This window comes from Perca fluviatilis, chromosome 20 (assembly GCF_010015445.1).
Source record: "Perca fluviatilis chromosome 20, GENO_Pfluv_1.0, whole genome shotgun sequence".
Taxonomy (NCBI): Eukaryota; Metazoa; Chordata; class Actinopteri; order Perciformes; family Percidae; genus Perca; species Perca fluviatilis.
The window spans coordinates 28,886,209-28,905,143 of NC_053131.1; the positions used below are offsets into that span (position 1 = coordinate 28,886,209).

Below are 18,935 nucleotides of genomic sequence, written 5' to 3' on the forward strand. Positions count from 1 at the left end.
AAGCTTTCTTAACCTCTCTAAAACTTTAACAATACAAAATGACACACTAAAATACCTTGGGAAAAAAATCCAGGCCTATTGACCATCGCAGGTTGTTTGCGTTCTGCTTCTTTGTCAGAAATAACTGATATCTAGAATATAATATCACATTTTCTGGGCCAAGTGCTGGTTAGCAAAAGTACATCAAACCTCTGTGAAGCAACAATAGAATATACATTTTCTTTTCCTATCAATCAAAGCCATACACACAGTCATAGTAGCAGAGAAATGAACTCTTCCATATCATATATACATGATCATTTATCAACCTCACCTGCTCCAGCATATCTTTGGCTAGCTCTTCCCTCTCATCCATCTCGAGGATCGCCCTCTTGATCTCTTCATTGCTCATTTTTAACCTGCAAAGGAAGACAACTGTTTATTGAAAGTTATTTAAATTACATTCAGTAAATGTAATATAATTACCACATTACAAACACACAATAGAGAAACCTGCAGTGGACTGACACTAATACTACATAATAATAATTATAATAATCCTTTAATAATTTATACTCTTTATTGAACACACAGGCCTGAAATACACATACACGCATGTGTCCTGTAAATGCATTAATGGAGAGATGTCAGAGTGAGTGGGCTGCGACTGCTGGACAGGCGTCCTGAGCTACCAGATACCAGTCCACACTCCGTACTTCGGTCCGTACCCCTACGGAGTGAGCTACTACCACCCCCCTAAATAGAATACTGGTCTGGACCAGTGTCAGGCCCCGGGAGCACTGCCAGCTGTTTTGAGTACATCCGAGCAGTGTTAAGTGTGCTGGGTTGTAATCAATAACAACATTGTTAGCCTGTGCATCAAAAGCCTTATTGAACAACTGCTGACCCCATTTGGGTCTAGCGTGTACCCTCGGGTCATTTGCTATTGACACTAGGACTGAGTTCAGGGACCACGCGGCAGTTTTGTCAGACAGAGCAAGGTCTCCGTTAGCCTCTTTATTGATCTGTAAAGGGAGAGCTAGGATTCAAATTCTCTTAAGGGCTTTGGATCATTGCTGTTGGAAGACACACAGATGGCCACCATATTGTTGGGTGGATTTTAAATGATGACAATTGATTCCAGTTTAAATATAGTAATACTCAAAGCCCCTCGGGAGTTGGCTCATTTTACGTGTTATGCTGAACTTATTTCATATGACTTCATGTGGAGACTGATAGTACTTGAAGGTCTTAAAATAGACATAAACCTTATTGAAATCTAAACACTACTCCAGAGATACACCCCGGGCAAGGCTTTCTCTCTGTCATACGACTCCGTTTGCTCTTACAATGGATGGAAATTCAATTACACTGACAGATGTCCTCGTGTGTCCATTAAAAACACATTTCCTGTAGCAGACAGAAGAGGCACCTGCCTCAGGCAGCTTCACAGCGACTTACAGCTCTAACCCCTGACCCAAAGGCCGCTGTGTCACTTATTTCACAAAAAAGGGGCATAGCTCAGGGCGTCTCTTCAGAATTATAATCAAATTAACAGATAATAACTAATTGTTTACTGATGGTACAATGTAGCATAATGAATGTGTAGTTTGAGGCTGCATGGCTTCAGTCAAGTCTTCAGCTGACTTGTTTTTAATTCCCTATACTGCTTTTTAATCTGTTGTTGATTTGATTCCTTGTCCCCTAACTTCCTATTTCCTTTATTTACTTGACTTTGGCTTATCACTAAGATGCAGAAAGTGGATCATATCACTCCAGGTCTGAAGTCTTTACACTGGCTTCCTGTCCCTCAAAGAATTGATTTCAAAATACTTTGGTTGGTTTCTAAAGCACTGGACGGTTAATCGCCAAAACATGTTTCTGATCGGCTGCTACACTACGAACCACCCGGACCTCTCAGGTCGTCTGGGACACGTCTGCTTTCTGTCCCCAGAGTCAGAGCTAAACAGGGGGAAGCAGCGTTCAGTTTCTATGCTCCACATATCTGGAACAAACTCCCAGAAAACTGCAGCTCTGCTCCAACTCTGTTGTTTTAAATCAAGGCTGAAGACTTTTCTCTTTGCTGCTGCCTTTCTTTAAATGATTGTTTACTTGTTATACTGCGCTGTAACTTTTATTCTTGTATTTTATCGATAGCCTTATTCTATTTCGGTTTTATATTTTTAACGTTTTTTTTTTAAAAGGCTCTTTAATTTAGTTTTATGTAAAGCACTTTGAATTGCGTTGTTGCTGAAATGTGCTCTACAAATAAAGCTGCCTTGCCTATCATGTCAGTTGTTTCGAATTACAGTTTGTATTGTTATCTCTGTAATGTCGTTTATCTGTATTAATCTTAAACCATCTGCCTGGACTGGAAAGCACTTTGGGTCAACGACTGCTGTTTTACATGTGCTATATGAATAAAGACGCCTTGACTAATATTTCTGGCGGGGACCCTTACTTTGAAAGAAGGATGATACAATTCTGTGCACGTCTGCCGTCGATGACAGACAGCTCTTTGACCTTCCGCGTGCTGACGTATATGTCGTCCATAGAGCCCGTCTCTTTCTGCAGAAGGATAAAAGACAAGAGATCCAGATTACCTTTGCAACATAGTTCCATTTATAAGAGTGCTCATATGATATGCAAAGCCTGCCCAATGAAAGGCCCCCTCCTCCTCACATCTGTTTGCCATCTTTATCTTGTTGAGAGAGGACATGACCCCTTCTAAGCATTTAACGATGCATTCATTTGGTGCAGACATTAAAGAAAAGTACAAAAAAAAATTTGCAGTTTGATCACTGCCAATATCAAGCACAGAATAAAAGAATAAATTAAACTCCAGCCAAATACTTTAGTTGGCCCCAGGTCAAGTTCCGTGACATGCTTTTGCAGTCACTGACTGTGAATGCATCAGTTCTCAGAGGCCATAATACACGTCTCATTAAAAATTATAAACCCTAGACTGAATTGTGGAAGGTGTATGAAAACATATTCAAAGGAAAAGAAGAAACAAAATGAAGACGTACAGTAAATAAGCAAAAACAATAAAGCAGGTCCTGTGAGTGGAGATTTCATTTGGTGAGTCACCACTGTGAACACAATGCAGGCAGGGCTATGAACCTTTGTTCGGGCTAGTCACATATTTCTGTAAGCTTCACATGAATGTAGTATTAAAATTCCACAAGGAGAAAGAATACATGTCTGAGAAAACCGGTAGGGGCTGCATGTTAAACACATTCTATTTATGGTCCGAGCCGGTTTCCTGCTTGCCAGAGAACGTCCTTTTTGAGGTTGCTGGCTATGACGTATGTAAAACAGACGCGGCTTGTAAAGAAAGTGTCGGTTTTCCAATGCCACCGTTGACCCACGGTGCCTGGCAACAGACTGAGGTTGGCACTGGGTTAGAGGGACAACTCCCAAAGCCCTCTCTCTCTCCACGCGCTAAAGGAATTTTCGCCAACTTGTGTATAGCATGTGCACTCAACCCATGTAACTGGAGACTAGCCCCTTCATCTTTTATAGCAGTTATTAAGTGGCGTGATCGAAATGGGGTCTACTGGTTTCTTTTTCTCTTGTTCAAGGCAACGTGGTTGTTGAGGTTTAACATGCTAGTGGCAAGTTCATGATGATGAATTAGGACAATTAAGGCAATGACAGATAATGATGGTAATAATTGGTAACGCACACAAAAAACTAAGATGAAAGTGGAGATTAAAATGGAAAATAAGGCAATGATGATAAATATGAATGCTGCATTTTGGGTTTTTTGATGATCCACCAAGGGAAACTGTCCAAGTCTACAGCCAACCACGCACTGGATGCACCTTCTTACATTTGCAATACACCGCAATTTCATTCAGTGGTGGAAATAATGTCTTCAAACCTACAGTCATTGATATTTTTACCACTTGAGGTCAGCACAACAGGCTGTAAATTCAACATTGGCATACAGTACTGTTTTTTGGTGGCATGACAAATTGAGTCCTGTGTGCATTCTCCTTTGAGCTCGGTGTTTGGCCTCCACCATCTCCTGAGTGAAATATCTGACTCTTTAGCTGCCAAATGCTCCACTATGCTCACCAGCTAGTCACTGACTTTGTGTCTGCCATTTGGTGTTGGGCAGATAGTGTACCGTGGGTTTCAGAGTGACATTATGAGAGAGAATGAACCAAGTCATCTGACCTATTGTTAATACAAATGTATTGATAGAATCAGCTTTAACACTATCCCAAGTATCTTTAGCACTGTGTACACATCCTATAACCAGAGACAAGTCACACAATAACACATTCATTATACAAGAAACTGGCCTCTCTGGCTGTCTGCTGCATGGTAGAGGAGAAGGTGATAGAGCAGTGAATGAAGGTAACCATGAGACAGAGATGCTGGAAGGCTTGTAACTCACCTGTTTGAAGGATTGGTTAGTGAGCAGGTCCTGCCCAGGCAGTCGGAGAGTGCAGAGAGACAAAACAAAAAAAATTGAAAACACATGCAAAGATTAGCACTTCAAGCAGAAAGAAAGTGGTGACTAGAGCAAAGAACTACTATGCACACTACAAGCTGAAGCTGGGGAGTCTTCTTTGAGAAAAAAAACAATAATCTACTGTCCAAGTCATCAGGGGCTCATGAAATCCATATTGAACGTCTGAAATATCTCTGGATAGGTAAACAAAAAAGCTTTTAAACTATGCTCTATTTTGGTTTCTGTATACTTAAAGGAGGTCACGATTGTTATAATGTATTCTTTTGATTGCATCTACATCAGTCTTGACATGGAAAAACAAGAACATGAAAAATGAGTGTGGTAACTTATCCTACAGAGGGGGAATGTCAACAAAAGTCCATTTTAACAGAAAGACCAATGACAAGCTTAAAAAAGCAATTATGCCAAGTAAAAACATTGCAATATTGTCCAGTTGAATTGAATCGGGCTCTTGCCAAATGGAACCGAGTTGTCAAAGCTGGGAAGATCTTGGGTTTTTTATTTGGCCATATCCATAGAGATTGCCATTTAACTGTTGGACTGTGCCAATAAAAACCTGCTCTGTATAAATAAATACACACAGTAAATCACTGTCAGCAAAAGCCTCAAATGACCCATTACTCTTTAATAAAAGCCTGGAAAGAGAAGTTGTGCTTATAGATGTCAGAGGGCTTTTAAGCATGGCAGTAAAATACCTTGTGAAAGGAATTCAACAATGGTAATGCCTCTATAGAGACTCTTCCATTGAGCCTTTAAGACCTTGATTTATACTTTAATTAACAGGAACTCATTAGGGCATATTGACATTCCACTTAAACCCATTTGACGCAGTAAAATATATCAATTTATGCACACAATATTACCACATGACAAGTGGTGTGTAATTAGTTTGTAGCATAGAGGGAGGTAATTGCTATGTACTGTATGGTATAACCCCAAAGGCATGCATACTGCAATTATCCTATTAGTTAGTCCCCTGGTTCAACATGCTTTCGTCAATTGCTTTATTTATTTCAGTGTTTGCTTCAGTAAAAAGTTCCCTGCATCGTGACTCCTCGTGACTTCCGTGGGGTTTCCTCTGCGTTGCCCTGATCCATGAGCCCCGTGAAGACCCAGTCAGTTCCCCAGTTCTCACACTAAAATGCTCTGCAGATGCTAGGGCAAAGCTGGAGCACGGTGGCATTTCTACAATAAGGCATTCAGCAGTGAACAGCTGCTCGTGTTAGCCTGGAGGCTGGACCCTTGGCACTCTCAAGAGTCCTCTTATACAACATCCCACCCCACAGACCATCTCACACACACACACACACACACACACACACACACACACACACACACACACACACACACACACACACACACACACACACACACACACACACACACACAAAAACACACACAACAAACAAAAAAACACACAAAACACACACACACACACACACACACACAGCAATATTTGAACTTCAAATGCAACGGTTGATAAAAGAAGAGGCATAAAATTGATTTCTTGGTCTATATGTAAATGCTCGCCAAAACTAACATACACTCGCTGAACTGCAATTCAAAAAACTGCATTCCAGAATACTGTAATCCACTTGCTAACAAATCCAAACCTGCTGTCTCTGATAGGCTGAAAACATCTTCTCTATGTCCTTGAGGTCAAGAATCTTGAAAGCTCTCAGGTCATCGATGTCATTCCAGATGGTGCCATTGATGACATTCTGAAAAGGGGTAAAGGGACATATAGTAAGGGATTCATAATCAAATACTGATTAGCATTGAAGGTACTACTTCTAAATGTTGCTCTGCGTTACTTGCTCAATACTTGAAATCAGGGATGGACAGACGCTTGGAATTTGCTGTGTGATTTCATCAGCTAAAAGACCATATCTTTATACTGCAGAATAACCATGCATAAGATCTCTAGGGCCATAATGCTCTGCTGTAAAACTCCAAGGTAATGGAATCACGGCTTTCATGAACATGGTTGGTTACAAAATTAGACTTTTTTCAATTAAATTAAAGTTTCACTAATTGCACGCAACATCAGTTTGCTGGGAAGATATGCTTTGGTCCCGATGGGATTCTTTGTGCTCGGTGCTGATTCGATTTGTATTACGATTTTCATTAGAGGTGGTCGATACCTTTTTTTTGGCTTCGCGATACCAATTCCGATACCTGTACTTGTGTATCGGCCGATACAGAGTACTGATCCGATACCAGTATATCATATATTTTATTATGTTTTACAGCTGTATACTACTATCACTCTATGGATGTGATATTCCTTCTATCTTTGTTGTCGGTCTGGCTCAGGTTAAACCTTTTGTGAAACATAAACAATGAATGCCATAGAACTTTCTGTTATTATCCAGTTTGACAATCAGTCATAACCTTAAAAAGATCATAAATAAACTACTTTAAAAGTAGATTTTCTTCTGGGATAAATTACGTGATATGGGATCGGCGCATAAACCTGGTATTGGAAAATCTCTTAATTTTCATTTATTGCGATTGTAGAAGTATTGTGATTCCATAGTATTGAGTGTTGCGATTTTCTTTTCCATTTTAACCAAAACAAAAGTTGAATAATTGACTTCTAAAGACAATATGTCATTTGACAATTCTAAGAAGAGCGCGCATCACATGTATTTCATTTGTAAAGAAGTATATAACATGTAATTTTAGCATTTTCTGCTTTCGGTCAGAATATGGATATGATGTAGTCGCCGTCAGCGGTACCGTTTAAACTGAAAATATTTAAGTGAATCATTGGTAAAAAAACAAACATTTAAATTCTAGGGAAAAGAATCTATTTTAAAAATCGTCTCAAAAACAAATCCCGATACATACGATTTAAAAAAAAATTTCCCGCTCACCCGTAGTTCTCATTGTTCTTACCTCTCCGAGTTTGGCCCAGTTGAAGGACTTCAGGGGATGAGAAGGCTGAGGGATGGACTTGGAGCGCATGGTGCTTGCTGAGTTGAATGAAGAGGGAATAGGGGGAGGTGGGGCTCCAAAAATGGGAGGGGCACCTGGAGGAGGAGGCGGTCCTCCAGGTGGTGGGGGAGGTGGTGGAGGAGGCGGGCAGCTGAATGGTAGCGGAGGAGGAGGTGGAGGAAAGCCAGCCATCATAGGTGGAGGAGGAGGAGCCGCGGGGCCGCCAGGCGGGGGAGGGGGAGAGGGGAAAGACACGCTGACGCCCTATTGGTAGGGAGACAAAAGAAAAAGAAGATATTATAAGTTTTGATTTATTAACATATTACATAGATTTGGCAGACACCAAATGACATAACATAAAATAAGTGCAGTCATACTTAAAAGCTAGACGCCAGCACATGCAACGGTTGTTAAGAGAGCTTTTTTAAAATAATAATAATGTCAAGCCTAAAACAGAGGCAAATACCAGAAATGCTCTGACATTTGATAATATGCTTTTTTGCTTCCTTATGGGAGTTAGATATGAAGATAGTTATAAATTTAAACTGTGCGTTTGACACCACAACAATTTGCTTAGCATAGACTGGAGCAGGGAGACAGCTAGCTTTCACAAAATGAGAAAAAAAAACGGCCTTTTAACAACTCCAAAAACGGTCTTACTTACTTACTACTTACTTAAAATGTGGTATCTTGTTAGCAAGCAATCAATACGTAACAATACATATAAAAAAAACAATGCATTGATAGCAACTTCATAAAGACAACAGGACTTCTGAGATTCTGCATGATTAGTAATTAGCTCCAATTAAGCTAATGTAAGCTAAGCTAATTAAGCTACAGCGGCTGTGTTCGAAATCACATACTCACATACTATTGATAGTAAGTATGATGTACATGAGAAATGTCCGGATATATACTAGATTAGCAAGAATTGTCCAATGGCGGACTGCGCGGTAGACCGTTTAAATAATTAACCACTGGATAAAATAATTACAAATGATGGCGAGTTTAAGACAAAAGCAGGAGCTCACTCTCGTAGTGTACTGTAAAAATACTAGTGTTTGTGCTAAGCTAGACTAAACACACCTTGAACCAATCTCTGTAGTGGATGCAGTGAGATAAGGTTCATATTGACTGTGTCTAATTTTGCAGTGAGAGGCAAACAAATATTTCCCCTAAATTCTAAAGCATTTTGTAACATTGTTCATTGGAGTGATTTTTCCTCTAGCTTGGAAAATGTGTCCATTAATAAGATTAACAAACACTTAGCAATTAGCTATACGATTACAGAGCAGCCCTGAATTACAGGGTGTAACTCATATTGTAACCTAGTATAAAAAGCAGCACTGCTCACAGATATGTCGTTGATGCGTGTGGACAGGTCTAGGACTTGTTCCCTGGCTGAGCGCAGCTCCACTCCCTCACGCTGGAGTTTGTCCTTCATCTTGTTCAAAGTCTTCATCATGTCCTCCTTTTCCTGGGTCTTGGTATCACACTCCCGCTCTTTCCGCTCTAGTTTACCTAGCAGCTCCACATGATCTAAAAAAAGACACAACGGGGCAGAATGTGTTCATATGATGTAGATTTGGATAATAAAATGCAAACAGGAAGAGGCACATACAGAGAAGCAGATCGTGAAGATTTGTGGAGCAAAAAAAATTGCATGATGCATTTTCTTTTCCGACCTGCAGAGTGCAGTGTGTCAAACAAGTCTTACCTTTCCTGAACTTCTCTGCCTGGTCTCGCCACTGTTTCACCTCATTCTCATTGACCAACCTGTGAAAACACGCAGACAAACATAAGCACAGACCCAAAGATAAAATCTGAACACAGCACTTGCACAAAAATGCTCGCATGTAGGGGTCAACCGCAGTCCAACCAAGTCAAGGCACAACATTTCAAGGAAATTCAATAATTGGATTGGAAATCCATTGATCCTTTTTAGTGAGGAGGCATCCAGATTCACTACCAGCATTGACTGGGTTGATGCGGTTTGCTCTTGTAAGCTGCGTGACACAACATTAGTGCTAAAATAAATCCTGCAGGGCTGAAATCCATTACATTCAAGTTCTACATTTTGCCATTTGGGCCAGCTTGAGGCTTGAAGTTACACAGGGTTAGTGTGATGTTCTGATATGAATGTGAGATCAGCGGACGTGAGAAGTGAGTGTTCCTGATCATGAGGCAATCAGTGAGACTGCACATGGGAGGGAGTAAAAAATAAATAAATAAATAAAAGGAGGCCACAAGTTAAAGCTTTATGAAAGAGACATGTAAAGATTATCAATGGAGATGGAGTGGTTTGAGAAATTAATTTAGCTGAAGAAAGATTTGAAAGTGAAACCTTGAGCCTCGGTTGAAGCCTTGGCTAGAGTTGAGAGAACAGACGTGTTTCAGTGTCTTACAAGCACAGAGTATAAAAGAAACAGTAAAACGAAAAAGAGCATGAGAGAGGGAACTGCTGAGGTGAGACTGCCAACAAGGATAAAGTAACTCCACTGCGGTAACGATTCACACTTCAAGTGCTTGTAATCAATTCACACGAGGAAATCCACGAGGCAATTTAAAAGCAAATTGGTCATTAATCAGTTCGAGGTCCTCTAAACGCTTGCGTTAGTGAACACAGTCTGAACTTGATTGCAAAAGTCAGTACTGCTTTCATTACAGCTCAAGCAACGCTCCACGGATCCAACTCGATGAAACAAAGGATCGCTTTATTGTTCGCTGTTCAAATAAATACCTTTACATAGCTGTGGAAAAAATGTGATTTGTACAAGGGTGCTAATTTTGGGTCAGGCACGCGTGCGAGTAGTCAGAGCCGTCGTCATGGTGACCGCACATGATGAATGACTTTGTCTCCCAGTTGTTTTAACAGTTGTTAACTGTTGTGAACGCCCCCTGAGCGGCCGCGGCACGAGACACGCTGTACGTTTTCAGCCCCGTTAACCGTTGGGGCCTCCGGCATGCAGCCAAAACAACGAGGGAATCTCAGTTTATGCAAATCTTTTTCCAGGCATAATTTACTCTAGGAGAGCTTATGAAAACACAACAAGACTTTGGCAGTGATGGAAAAATGAGGGATAGGTTTCAACCGCTGTGATGGTTCGTGTTATGCACGTCCGGGCATAAGATGCTGCGTCCAAGTTTGCTTTCTGTGCGCTACTGGAAAGAATTACGCTCACGTGAGCTGATTGCACAAACAGTAGTGGCTGAATTAGTGAACAAAGTAGGAGCGAGCAGGGGCCAAGGTTTACCACGCTACATGTTTTATGGCGCTTTCACCGCTGAGACTAAACACATCCATCACTGATCTGAAGCTTGCTTTAGAAATAACAGTAAAGTGGAGAGTGGAAGAAAAGATGGTGAAAGAAAAGAAGGACAGCACGTCCGAGAGAGAAACTGAAGTTAACTGGTGGGAGAAACGCACACCAATATTGTATGGACAAAGACCGGAATGCCATCTTTTCACACTACCTACACTCACACACACACTGTGGTCTTTGGCTCCTGAACACAAGTAGAGAGTGGTTTCAAATGTCAGTGAAACCCAGACCACAAAAACCCAGCAGATGTCGATGATCATTTGGAAACGAATCTCTCTGAGCGACAGTGTAGACCGTGCCCATGATGACATAGAGAAAACATCTACTTCCAAGTCATAATGCCTGGTTTTCCCTTGAAAATGATTATTCCTCCCTGTTGTCTTCCACATGAAACCAAGTGACTGCTTGGCCGCACCTAAACACGGATGACTTGGCCGGCCTGCCCGGGTTAATGCGATTAGAGCAATTTCCTTTTGATCTCCAGTTTCCACTTTCATGCCAATTCACGCTTGGAGCGTGGCTTCCTCCGACTCTACCCACGACCCCCTGCTGCCAGCTTCACTTCACCTCACCATCCTGTGCAATCCCATTTTCCACTTCCATCACTGGCACAATGGCTGGGCCAAGAGTGTTGGAAACGGGTCTTATTACACAACTGAATACTGGTTTACTGTAAATGCATCCTCCTTACGCCAAAGCTCTGATGCATAACTCCAGTGCCTCTCTGCCTTTTAGCCGTGTGTCAAACTTTCGACATAAAAGTGCATCATGTTGATATCAGACTTGTCTTTGATCGGAGTTAGAAGTGATGCTGATTGGATGCATAAACCACAAGAATGTACCAGAAATGAGAGTGTGTTTACAGCTTCACGGAATAAGAAGCAGCATTTTATTTTTATTTTTTTTAAAAGGCATGGAGCACTTATCGTATATACAGTGCACTTACAGTAACTCTCTCTTATAATGTTATGAACTACAGTACAATGTTTGGCCTGGATCGCCACGTACAGTAATATCCTATGATAGTGAATAAACATTTGCTATAGACATTATTCCTGACATCTTTATACATTCATGTGCAAACAAATAGGAAATACAGTGTTGTCATACAGCTGTCAATGGGCAGAGGTTGTGGCGGAGGCGTGTCTGCATTGATTGCGAGATTGATGATGAGATTACACTTACATGCGAATGATGTTCTTAACGTTGAAGTTGTCCAGAGGGGCGCTGTCGGGGTCCTCTCCCTTGTCGTCCTGTAGGACTAGCTGCTGGAGGATCCTGTCTAAGAGCTGCCAGTGCTGCAGGCTACCACCACCCCGTTTATCTGGGTGAGGAGTCACAGACAGAGATAGTGAGACACTGTAAGCCCAGTATATTGGTACCAATATGAAATGTTGGCCTATGGTGGTAACCCTAACCCTAGGACTGGGACGATATGTTTTGGCCCCGATTTCGATTCTTTCACGATGCATGGGTGCCAATTCGATTTGTATTGCGATTTTCATTTATTACGACTCTAGAAGTATCGCGATTCGATAGTATTGAGTATTGCGATTTTACATGTATTTTCTGCTTTGGCCTGTTTTGCTGGAAGTGGATATGATGAGGATAGTCACCGTCAGCGGTACCAGATAAACAGAAAACATTTAGGTGAATCATTGGTAAAAAGAATGAATAAAAGTGTTTGATTCTAGGGAAAAGAACTTATTTTAAAAAAAAATGTCGCAAAAAAAAAAAAATAATCACAATACAGTACATGCGATTTTCAAAACAAAATGTTGCCCCTAATGTTAAATACACTCCAGATAGGATGTATGTAAATTATGTTTTTTTCCTAGACCTATACATCAAAACAAAAAGCCTGTATGCAGCATCGATGCATTCATTTTGATAGTGTTGATGGTATTGTCTGTAAATAATTTACTTACTACTGAGCCTCATCAACAGAACTCCTTGGTATGTAGCTACTCACAGGGCATCTGCAGGCAGTGCTGGAGGATGGAGAGGAGGTTGGGGTAGGCGTCTGTGTGGCTCAGCTTCTTCTTGACCAGCTCAAACATGGCACCGGCACTCTTGGTATCTACGTGGGTCTATCAAAAATAAAAGAGCAAGTCTTAAATTACTCTCAAGTCGGAACCATTGCTCTGACTTGCCTTTGCCTTCATTTGAGCCATACAACAAAAGCGCTAAGACAAGAAAAATAGATGGCTGTCTAAGAGCCATTCTGAGTTACTCACCGTATCAAATCTTTTGGCCAACTCGGAGTCATCCTCATTCCGCACCATCTCAAAGAAGTCCAAATGCCTGAACATGGAGGAACAACAGTCTGAGTGTATTGACTGCACCTCCTCCCCCCCAATCAACAAGGACGTACGGTCACTCTCAACAAAACACAGGGGTCAAGGTTTTTTATCTTTGCTGCTCTTCACTGCAGAATTATTACTGAAGAGGATGCTCATTTTTTGGGTGGGTCTCACTCTCACCTGTCCAGAGTGGCGTTCTCGTGCTCTCTGAGCTTGTCGATGACCGGCTGGATGCCCAACATCAGGAACTCGTACCTTAGGTGGAGGCGGAACTCAAGGTTGTCCTACAAATAAAAGAACAAACAATAAGGAAATAATAATAATAATGGGACATCAGATAATACATAAATATCTAGCATGTGCCTGGGTTTAATTTTAGTACTTGTGAAATTACAATTATTATTTTTATTATAATTAAAGTTTGTGATTAACAAAGATATTCCCAAAAAACATAAATCTGTGTTAATTAGTGGTAGGCGGTAGTTTATAACCGTTGAACACAGCCAGGCCATCCAATTCCCCTCTTTTTCAAGTCTTTATGCTAAGCTAACCGTCAGCTCGCTGTAGCTTCATATTTATCTTCTCATCTAACGGTCCCAAAATGTTGAACCTTTAGGTTCACGTATACATTTTGACCTCAAGCCAACCGGAGCTTTTCAACGGTGTCTAGCGACAGACTTGTGTTAAACTATATTCAATGAAGGTTTTCCCATATTTGATAGAGCGTAACCCTAAAAGGCATATGGGTGTTATTGCTGACCTCCCCAGCTCCAGCGTTGAGCACAGCGTTGATGAAGGACATGATGGCCGTCTTTAAGTTGACCTCGTCTCTGTAGCGGCCTGTACTCTTGTCCAGCTCATTCAGCAGCGTCTACATGGTCAGGAAAGACGGCAGAGTTAGTCAGCAAGTAGGTTTGATCTACAATATATTTCAGGGCTGAAATCATCAGGGCAGGGCAGCAGGGTGGCTCAGTGGTTAGAACTTCTGCCTCACAGCAAGTTGGCACTGCAGAGTTCGATCACTGGTCTTGGCAGAGTTCGATCCCCGGTCCGGGCAGGGCCTCTCTGTGGGGAACCCTCCAGGTGCTCCGGTTTCCTCCCACCATAAAGACATGCATGCTAGGTAACTAGGACTACAGTTGGAAATTAGCTGTCTGGCTAACACTGGCGCATTTACAGAAAGGTTGATTCATGTGCATTGTCCTAATCAAATAAATAAATCTGAAGATAGGGTCACAGCTGGGTCAGACATAAAAGAATATGTACCTGTTTATGAGTTGTTCTAACAGTAACAATGAAGAGAACCAGGTAAACACAGGGTCACTGGTCTCACTTCCCACTGCCTTTGTTCCCACTCTGACACCAGTGGTGGAAGAAGCATTCAGATCCTTTAATTAAGTAAAAGTGAAAAAATACTCTAAGCTGCTTAGAGGTGCTCTAAGCGATGTCACGTGGTTTTTTAGGCTATAAACTTTTTTGTCACATACAGCAAACATCTCCTCACTATCTGCTAGCTGCCTGTCCCCTGAACACACCGTTAAAAAAAACGCGGTCTCTGTAGACAGCCCAGGTTCCACAAACGGCAACAAAAACAAACTGCGCCAACCTGCACCACCAAACATAACAAACAGCGTTCCAGCCAATAAATGACGAGAAGGAGTTGGGGGTTGGGGGGGGGGGTTAGTGCTCGGAAGCAAGGAAGGGAGGGAGAGGGGGACGGGATGAGGAGGAGGGAGGAGCGAGCTAGCCTCGTTTTGTTTGAAAATACTTCGGACGTCAACAAGAAGTGCCGTCACCCAACATCACTTAGAGCACCTTTAAAAGTAAAAGTCCTGCATTGAAAATGTTACTTAAGTAAAAGTATGTAAGTATCATCAGGAAAATGTACCTTAAAGTATTAAAAGTACTCAATGCAGAAAAATGCTCACATTTTAGAAACTGGGAACGATCTAAATACTGGTGTGTTTAATTGTCTAATCATTTCAGCTGGACTTGTAGGTCTATATAATGTAAGTTGGGTAGTTTATTTTATAATAAAACATTGCACTTCGTAAACTACATGCGTTTTGCGTGCAAAAATCTTAATTTGTAAAGTAACCAATAACTAAAGATGTCATATTAATGTAGTGGAGTGAAAAAGTATAATATCTCTCTGAAATGTAGCGGAGTAGAAGTAGAAACTGTGGCATGAAAAGAAAAGACTCAAGTAAAAAGTACCTCAAATTTGTACTTGAGCACAGTACTTGAGTTAATGGGCTTAGTCACATTCCACCACTGACCCCCGACATACTTTTGCAGCTTAATCATCATAACTCAACATTAGAAAAGGCCTCATAAGTTCGGAGTCACCCAGCTCCTGTGGTGTTAGCTTAGCCTGAGGAGGCATGATTTAGCGCAGACCCCCGGGGGGACGCGTGGACGTGGCTTGTTGACTCAGTCCTGCAAGTCGCTAAAGCACTACGCATACCCTGACCTCCATAACTCTGGATGTCCTCACCTGCCTTTAAAATGGCCAGAGTGTTGACTTAACAGTCTGAGGTGCTGCAGCACGAGTCTCCAACTTATGAAAATGACCACAGCTTGATTTATTTCAGCATGACTATGAAATATGTTGTCTGCCCTTTCCCATAATGTCTGTCTGCCCCGTGTCTCCAGCAAAGGCTCCCAACAGTAAGTATGTTTGTACCATGAGACTTGGAGTCACGGACACGGGGGTGCGAGGGGGAAATGCCCCCCCTCACATTAGAGGACGGTGCCCTCTGTCCCCCACACTTCACGTCTGAGTTGATTTGAACTCAGCACAAGTAGGAGACATGTACGTTACTCAGGTTGTGTCAGTCGATTGATAAGACTCATGTAGATAAAGGCAATAATAAAATATCGGGAGGAAAACGCATTTAAATATGCAATAATTAAGAGGAGTGCATATGATGGAATAGTGGCATTATAATTTGCCAGATGCCACCAAATGTGGGCTATTGCGCCCCAAAATTTCAAATTTCCCCCAGACCCCCCTCCACACTAGTTAAATGTAAGCAGGTCTCCCACTGGGCCAGACGCGGCAGTAAAACAGTATGGAACGATTTATGGAAATGTCAGTGTTTCCATACATTCTAAATGAAATGTGGGCTAGTTGGAATCTGTGAATTGGAGAGACAAATGAGAGAAGATCTTTCAAAAATCACCATCCTGAACAATCTGTCCCCCTCACTTCTGAAATGACAGCTACGACCTCGCTTGAAGTATTCAAGGAACGTTACAGCTGCTTGCTAGCCTGATAAACCAGACCCACATCCAGATGGGTCTGGGAACTCACCATTGACAGGGCTCAATCTGAGGGGCGGGATAAACAGTTGTCTTTCAAATTCCCTCTGCACGTAATAGGATAGCGCTACAACCAGGCGGAGCAACGAAGAAGGTAGCGAAGCTAGTTGATAGATTAAACTTTAAACTTTTGCCATATCCAGTCGGCAAAACTCCGAACACCTCTTCCTTTTTTAAGAATGATTTCAGTGCTGTTCTTTGTTCTTTTTTCAAAGAAAAGCTGAACTCCAAGTCTTCCAGAAGACCACTGTTCCCAGCAGCAGCAGCAGCCCGCCCATCGACTCTAAACACGATGCGATTGGCCTGACCAGATTTTGGTTTTTCCAACTAGCTAACAAGTGCTAACTAACAAGTGCCTAGACCCCCCTGGCTGCAAATTAAATTTGCTGCCGCTAGGTTGCGTCTAGATTTCTAGGCTAGCCGTTTGCTCCTTTTGACAGAGATCTCTTCAGTTTCCCTCACCTGGAAGCGTGTCCTCTCCGCAGCGTATTTCTGGTAGTGCGCCATGGCCTGCAGCACCTTTTTGTGTCCGTCGGGCACCAGGCACACCGCCCCGAGAATCTCCAGCACCGCCACTTTGGTCTTGATGTTCTCCGTCCGCAGGCTCTGTGAGATGGTGTTGATGCTCTGTGGGTGAGCCAGGACGTGCGCGCGGCCCTGGGAGTTGTTCATCAGGGCCTTAATGCAGCCGATGACGGAGGTGTGGACGCGGCTCTCCGACGTCTCGTAGTCCATGCTGCGCAGGAAGTTGAGGAGGCAGGTGAGGCCGTCGAGCTCGATGAAGCGCGTGACGAACCTAGAGGGGGTGGGAAGAAAAGAGGAGTTCAGTACTCCAGTGATTTGGTGTTGCACTTCTGCACAGTTAAGGGGACTCACAAGTCAGACAGATTCAAAACAAATGGTCAAAATCTAAGTTAATATTCAGACTTTTATTCCCTAGTCCAGGGGTGAAGATTAGGGCTGCTGGATTATGGAAAAAAAAAAAAAAATATATAAATATATATATATATATATATCACGATTATTTCGGTCAACATTGAAATCTCGATAATTTAACACCATTACTCGTTGACTTCTGGAAAGATGTTGCAATTATTGAACTACAAAAAAAAAAAAAACAGTGGAAAAAGTTAAAAAAATCAACAGTTAAAAAAAAAGAAAAAAAATACAACTGTGAAATTTGCCTTAATACTTTTCCTATTTAAACTATTTTTTTCCATTCAGAACACAAGAGAAAATAAGAGTTTACTTGCAAAAAGTAATGAGCTAAATAAGTGTTTTTCCTCGATTATTCTGTTTTTGTGATCATTGGGAGCTGAAATCATAATCACAATTAAATTTCGATTAATTGCGCAGCCCTAGGCAAGATCCAAAAACATGGCATCCTACATTTCCCATAATGCAACCAATGGCATATTTGCGTTAGTCCCTCAGCTGGCAGGGCATTCAGACATTCCCGTATCTTTCAAACGTCACACCTTCAGTTTGTATTGCAGGATTTCTTTTATAAACTAGAAGTGCCCGAGCAAAGATAACCCTGACGACATCATGGGGCATTAATATCAAAAGACATGACAAAGCGGTTTCACATGCTGAGTAGGTACTTCCCATGAGGACACAGACATGAACGTGCGAGTTCACCGTTCAAGTGCTACCGAACAAGAATAGAGTATTTATAAGTGACACTGTCACAACCCAAGTTCATCCGGTCTCCTACTGACAACCCAACTCCGTAGTGGAACTAATTAGAAAGCAGCAAGTCATTAACCTCTCTGGCGGAGAAGCGGGCCTATTGAATGACAGGCGGGACACGTAAACATTAAGAGATGTCACATCTAGTGAGCACACCGTGGGCTGTACTGCGAATGGCCTTCCCACTCACCAAGATTCCTGATAGTCCTCACAAGTGATTTCAAACAAACGAGGGCTTGTGTAAAGAGCAAAAGAGCCAGAGGGAGAGGAGACGAGGACGAACGGAGGATAGAGGGATGGAGTCAGAAAGTGAAAATGACAGTGAGGCGAGGGGAAGAGAGGGTCTTGACAGTTGAGATGTATTGCTACACATTGTAGCAGATACATTGTTTTGATGTCAGAAGTTCCATCCCTTCCCACTGCTGTCTTGGCTCGAGCAGGCACGGAAAAAAACACAACGCAAAGAATGTAAATCATACAATTATTCTCCTATACACACACAATCAGTCCCAGATTTCCAGCAGATGCATGCGCGCACACACACAGACACACACAGACACACACAGACACACACAGACACACACAGACACATTACCTGGCTTGACCAGTAAATCTCTCAAAGACATATAATCCTCTGATCTCCAGCAGCCCCTGGGTGAGATCAAAAAGGTCATACTACATGCATGCATGCATACAGCCAACAACGCATTGAAATCACAGAGAACACACACGCAACCTTTCAGCAGACAATGTGCTTCTTGTTTTTAGCATGTTTTAGTCTCGTCTCCTTGACTCAAAACCAAGGTGGCGAAAAATAAATCCAAAACATCAGATATGCCTGGATTTAGATGCAACACAGACACTGGAACTAGAGCAGGGCAGAACTGA

At 42.0% G+C, this 18,935-nt stretch overlaps 1 protein-coding gene across 3 annotated transcripts in view; it reads right to left on the reverse strand.

The window, feature by feature from the left end:
- Positions 1 to 18,935, reverse strand: part of daam2 (dishevelled associated activator of morphogenesis 2) — a 108,414-nt gene that overhangs the window by 13,946 nt on the left and 75,533 nt on the right. For 2 of the 3 annotated variants that reach the window (XM_039785645.1, XM_039785646.1), the window contains exons 6-18: positions 16,818 to 17,151; positions 13,792 to 13,902; positions 13,212 to 13,315; positions 12,966 to 13,032; positions 12,701 to 12,818; positions 11,914 to 12,052; positions 9,123 to 9,181; positions 8,760 to 8,944; positions 7,367 to 7,669; positions 6,079 to 6,186; positions 4,388 to 4,417; positions 2,441 to 2,547; positions 314 to 398 (exon numbers count right to left, since the gene is read on the reverse strand). In XM_039785645.1, coding sequence (XP_039641579.1) covers positions 314 to 398; positions 2,441 to 2,547; positions 4,388 to 4,417; positions 6,079 to 6,186; positions 7,367 to 7,669; positions 8,760 to 8,944; positions 9,123 to 9,181; positions 11,914 to 12,052; positions 12,701 to 12,818; positions 12,966 to 13,032; positions 13,212 to 13,315; positions 13,792 to 13,902; positions 16,818 to 17,151 — 1,750 coding nt within the window. The remainder of the gene's footprint in view (positions 1 to 313; positions 399 to 2,440; positions 2,548 to 4,387; positions 4,418 to 6,078; positions 6,187 to 7,366; positions 7,670 to 8,759; positions 8,945 to 9,122; positions 9,182 to 11,913; positions 12,053 to 12,700; positions 12,819 to 12,965; positions 13,033 to 13,211; positions 13,316 to 13,791; positions 13,903 to 16,817; positions 17,152 to 18,935) is intronic. The other variant, XM_039785647.1, reaches the window with a different exon arrangement.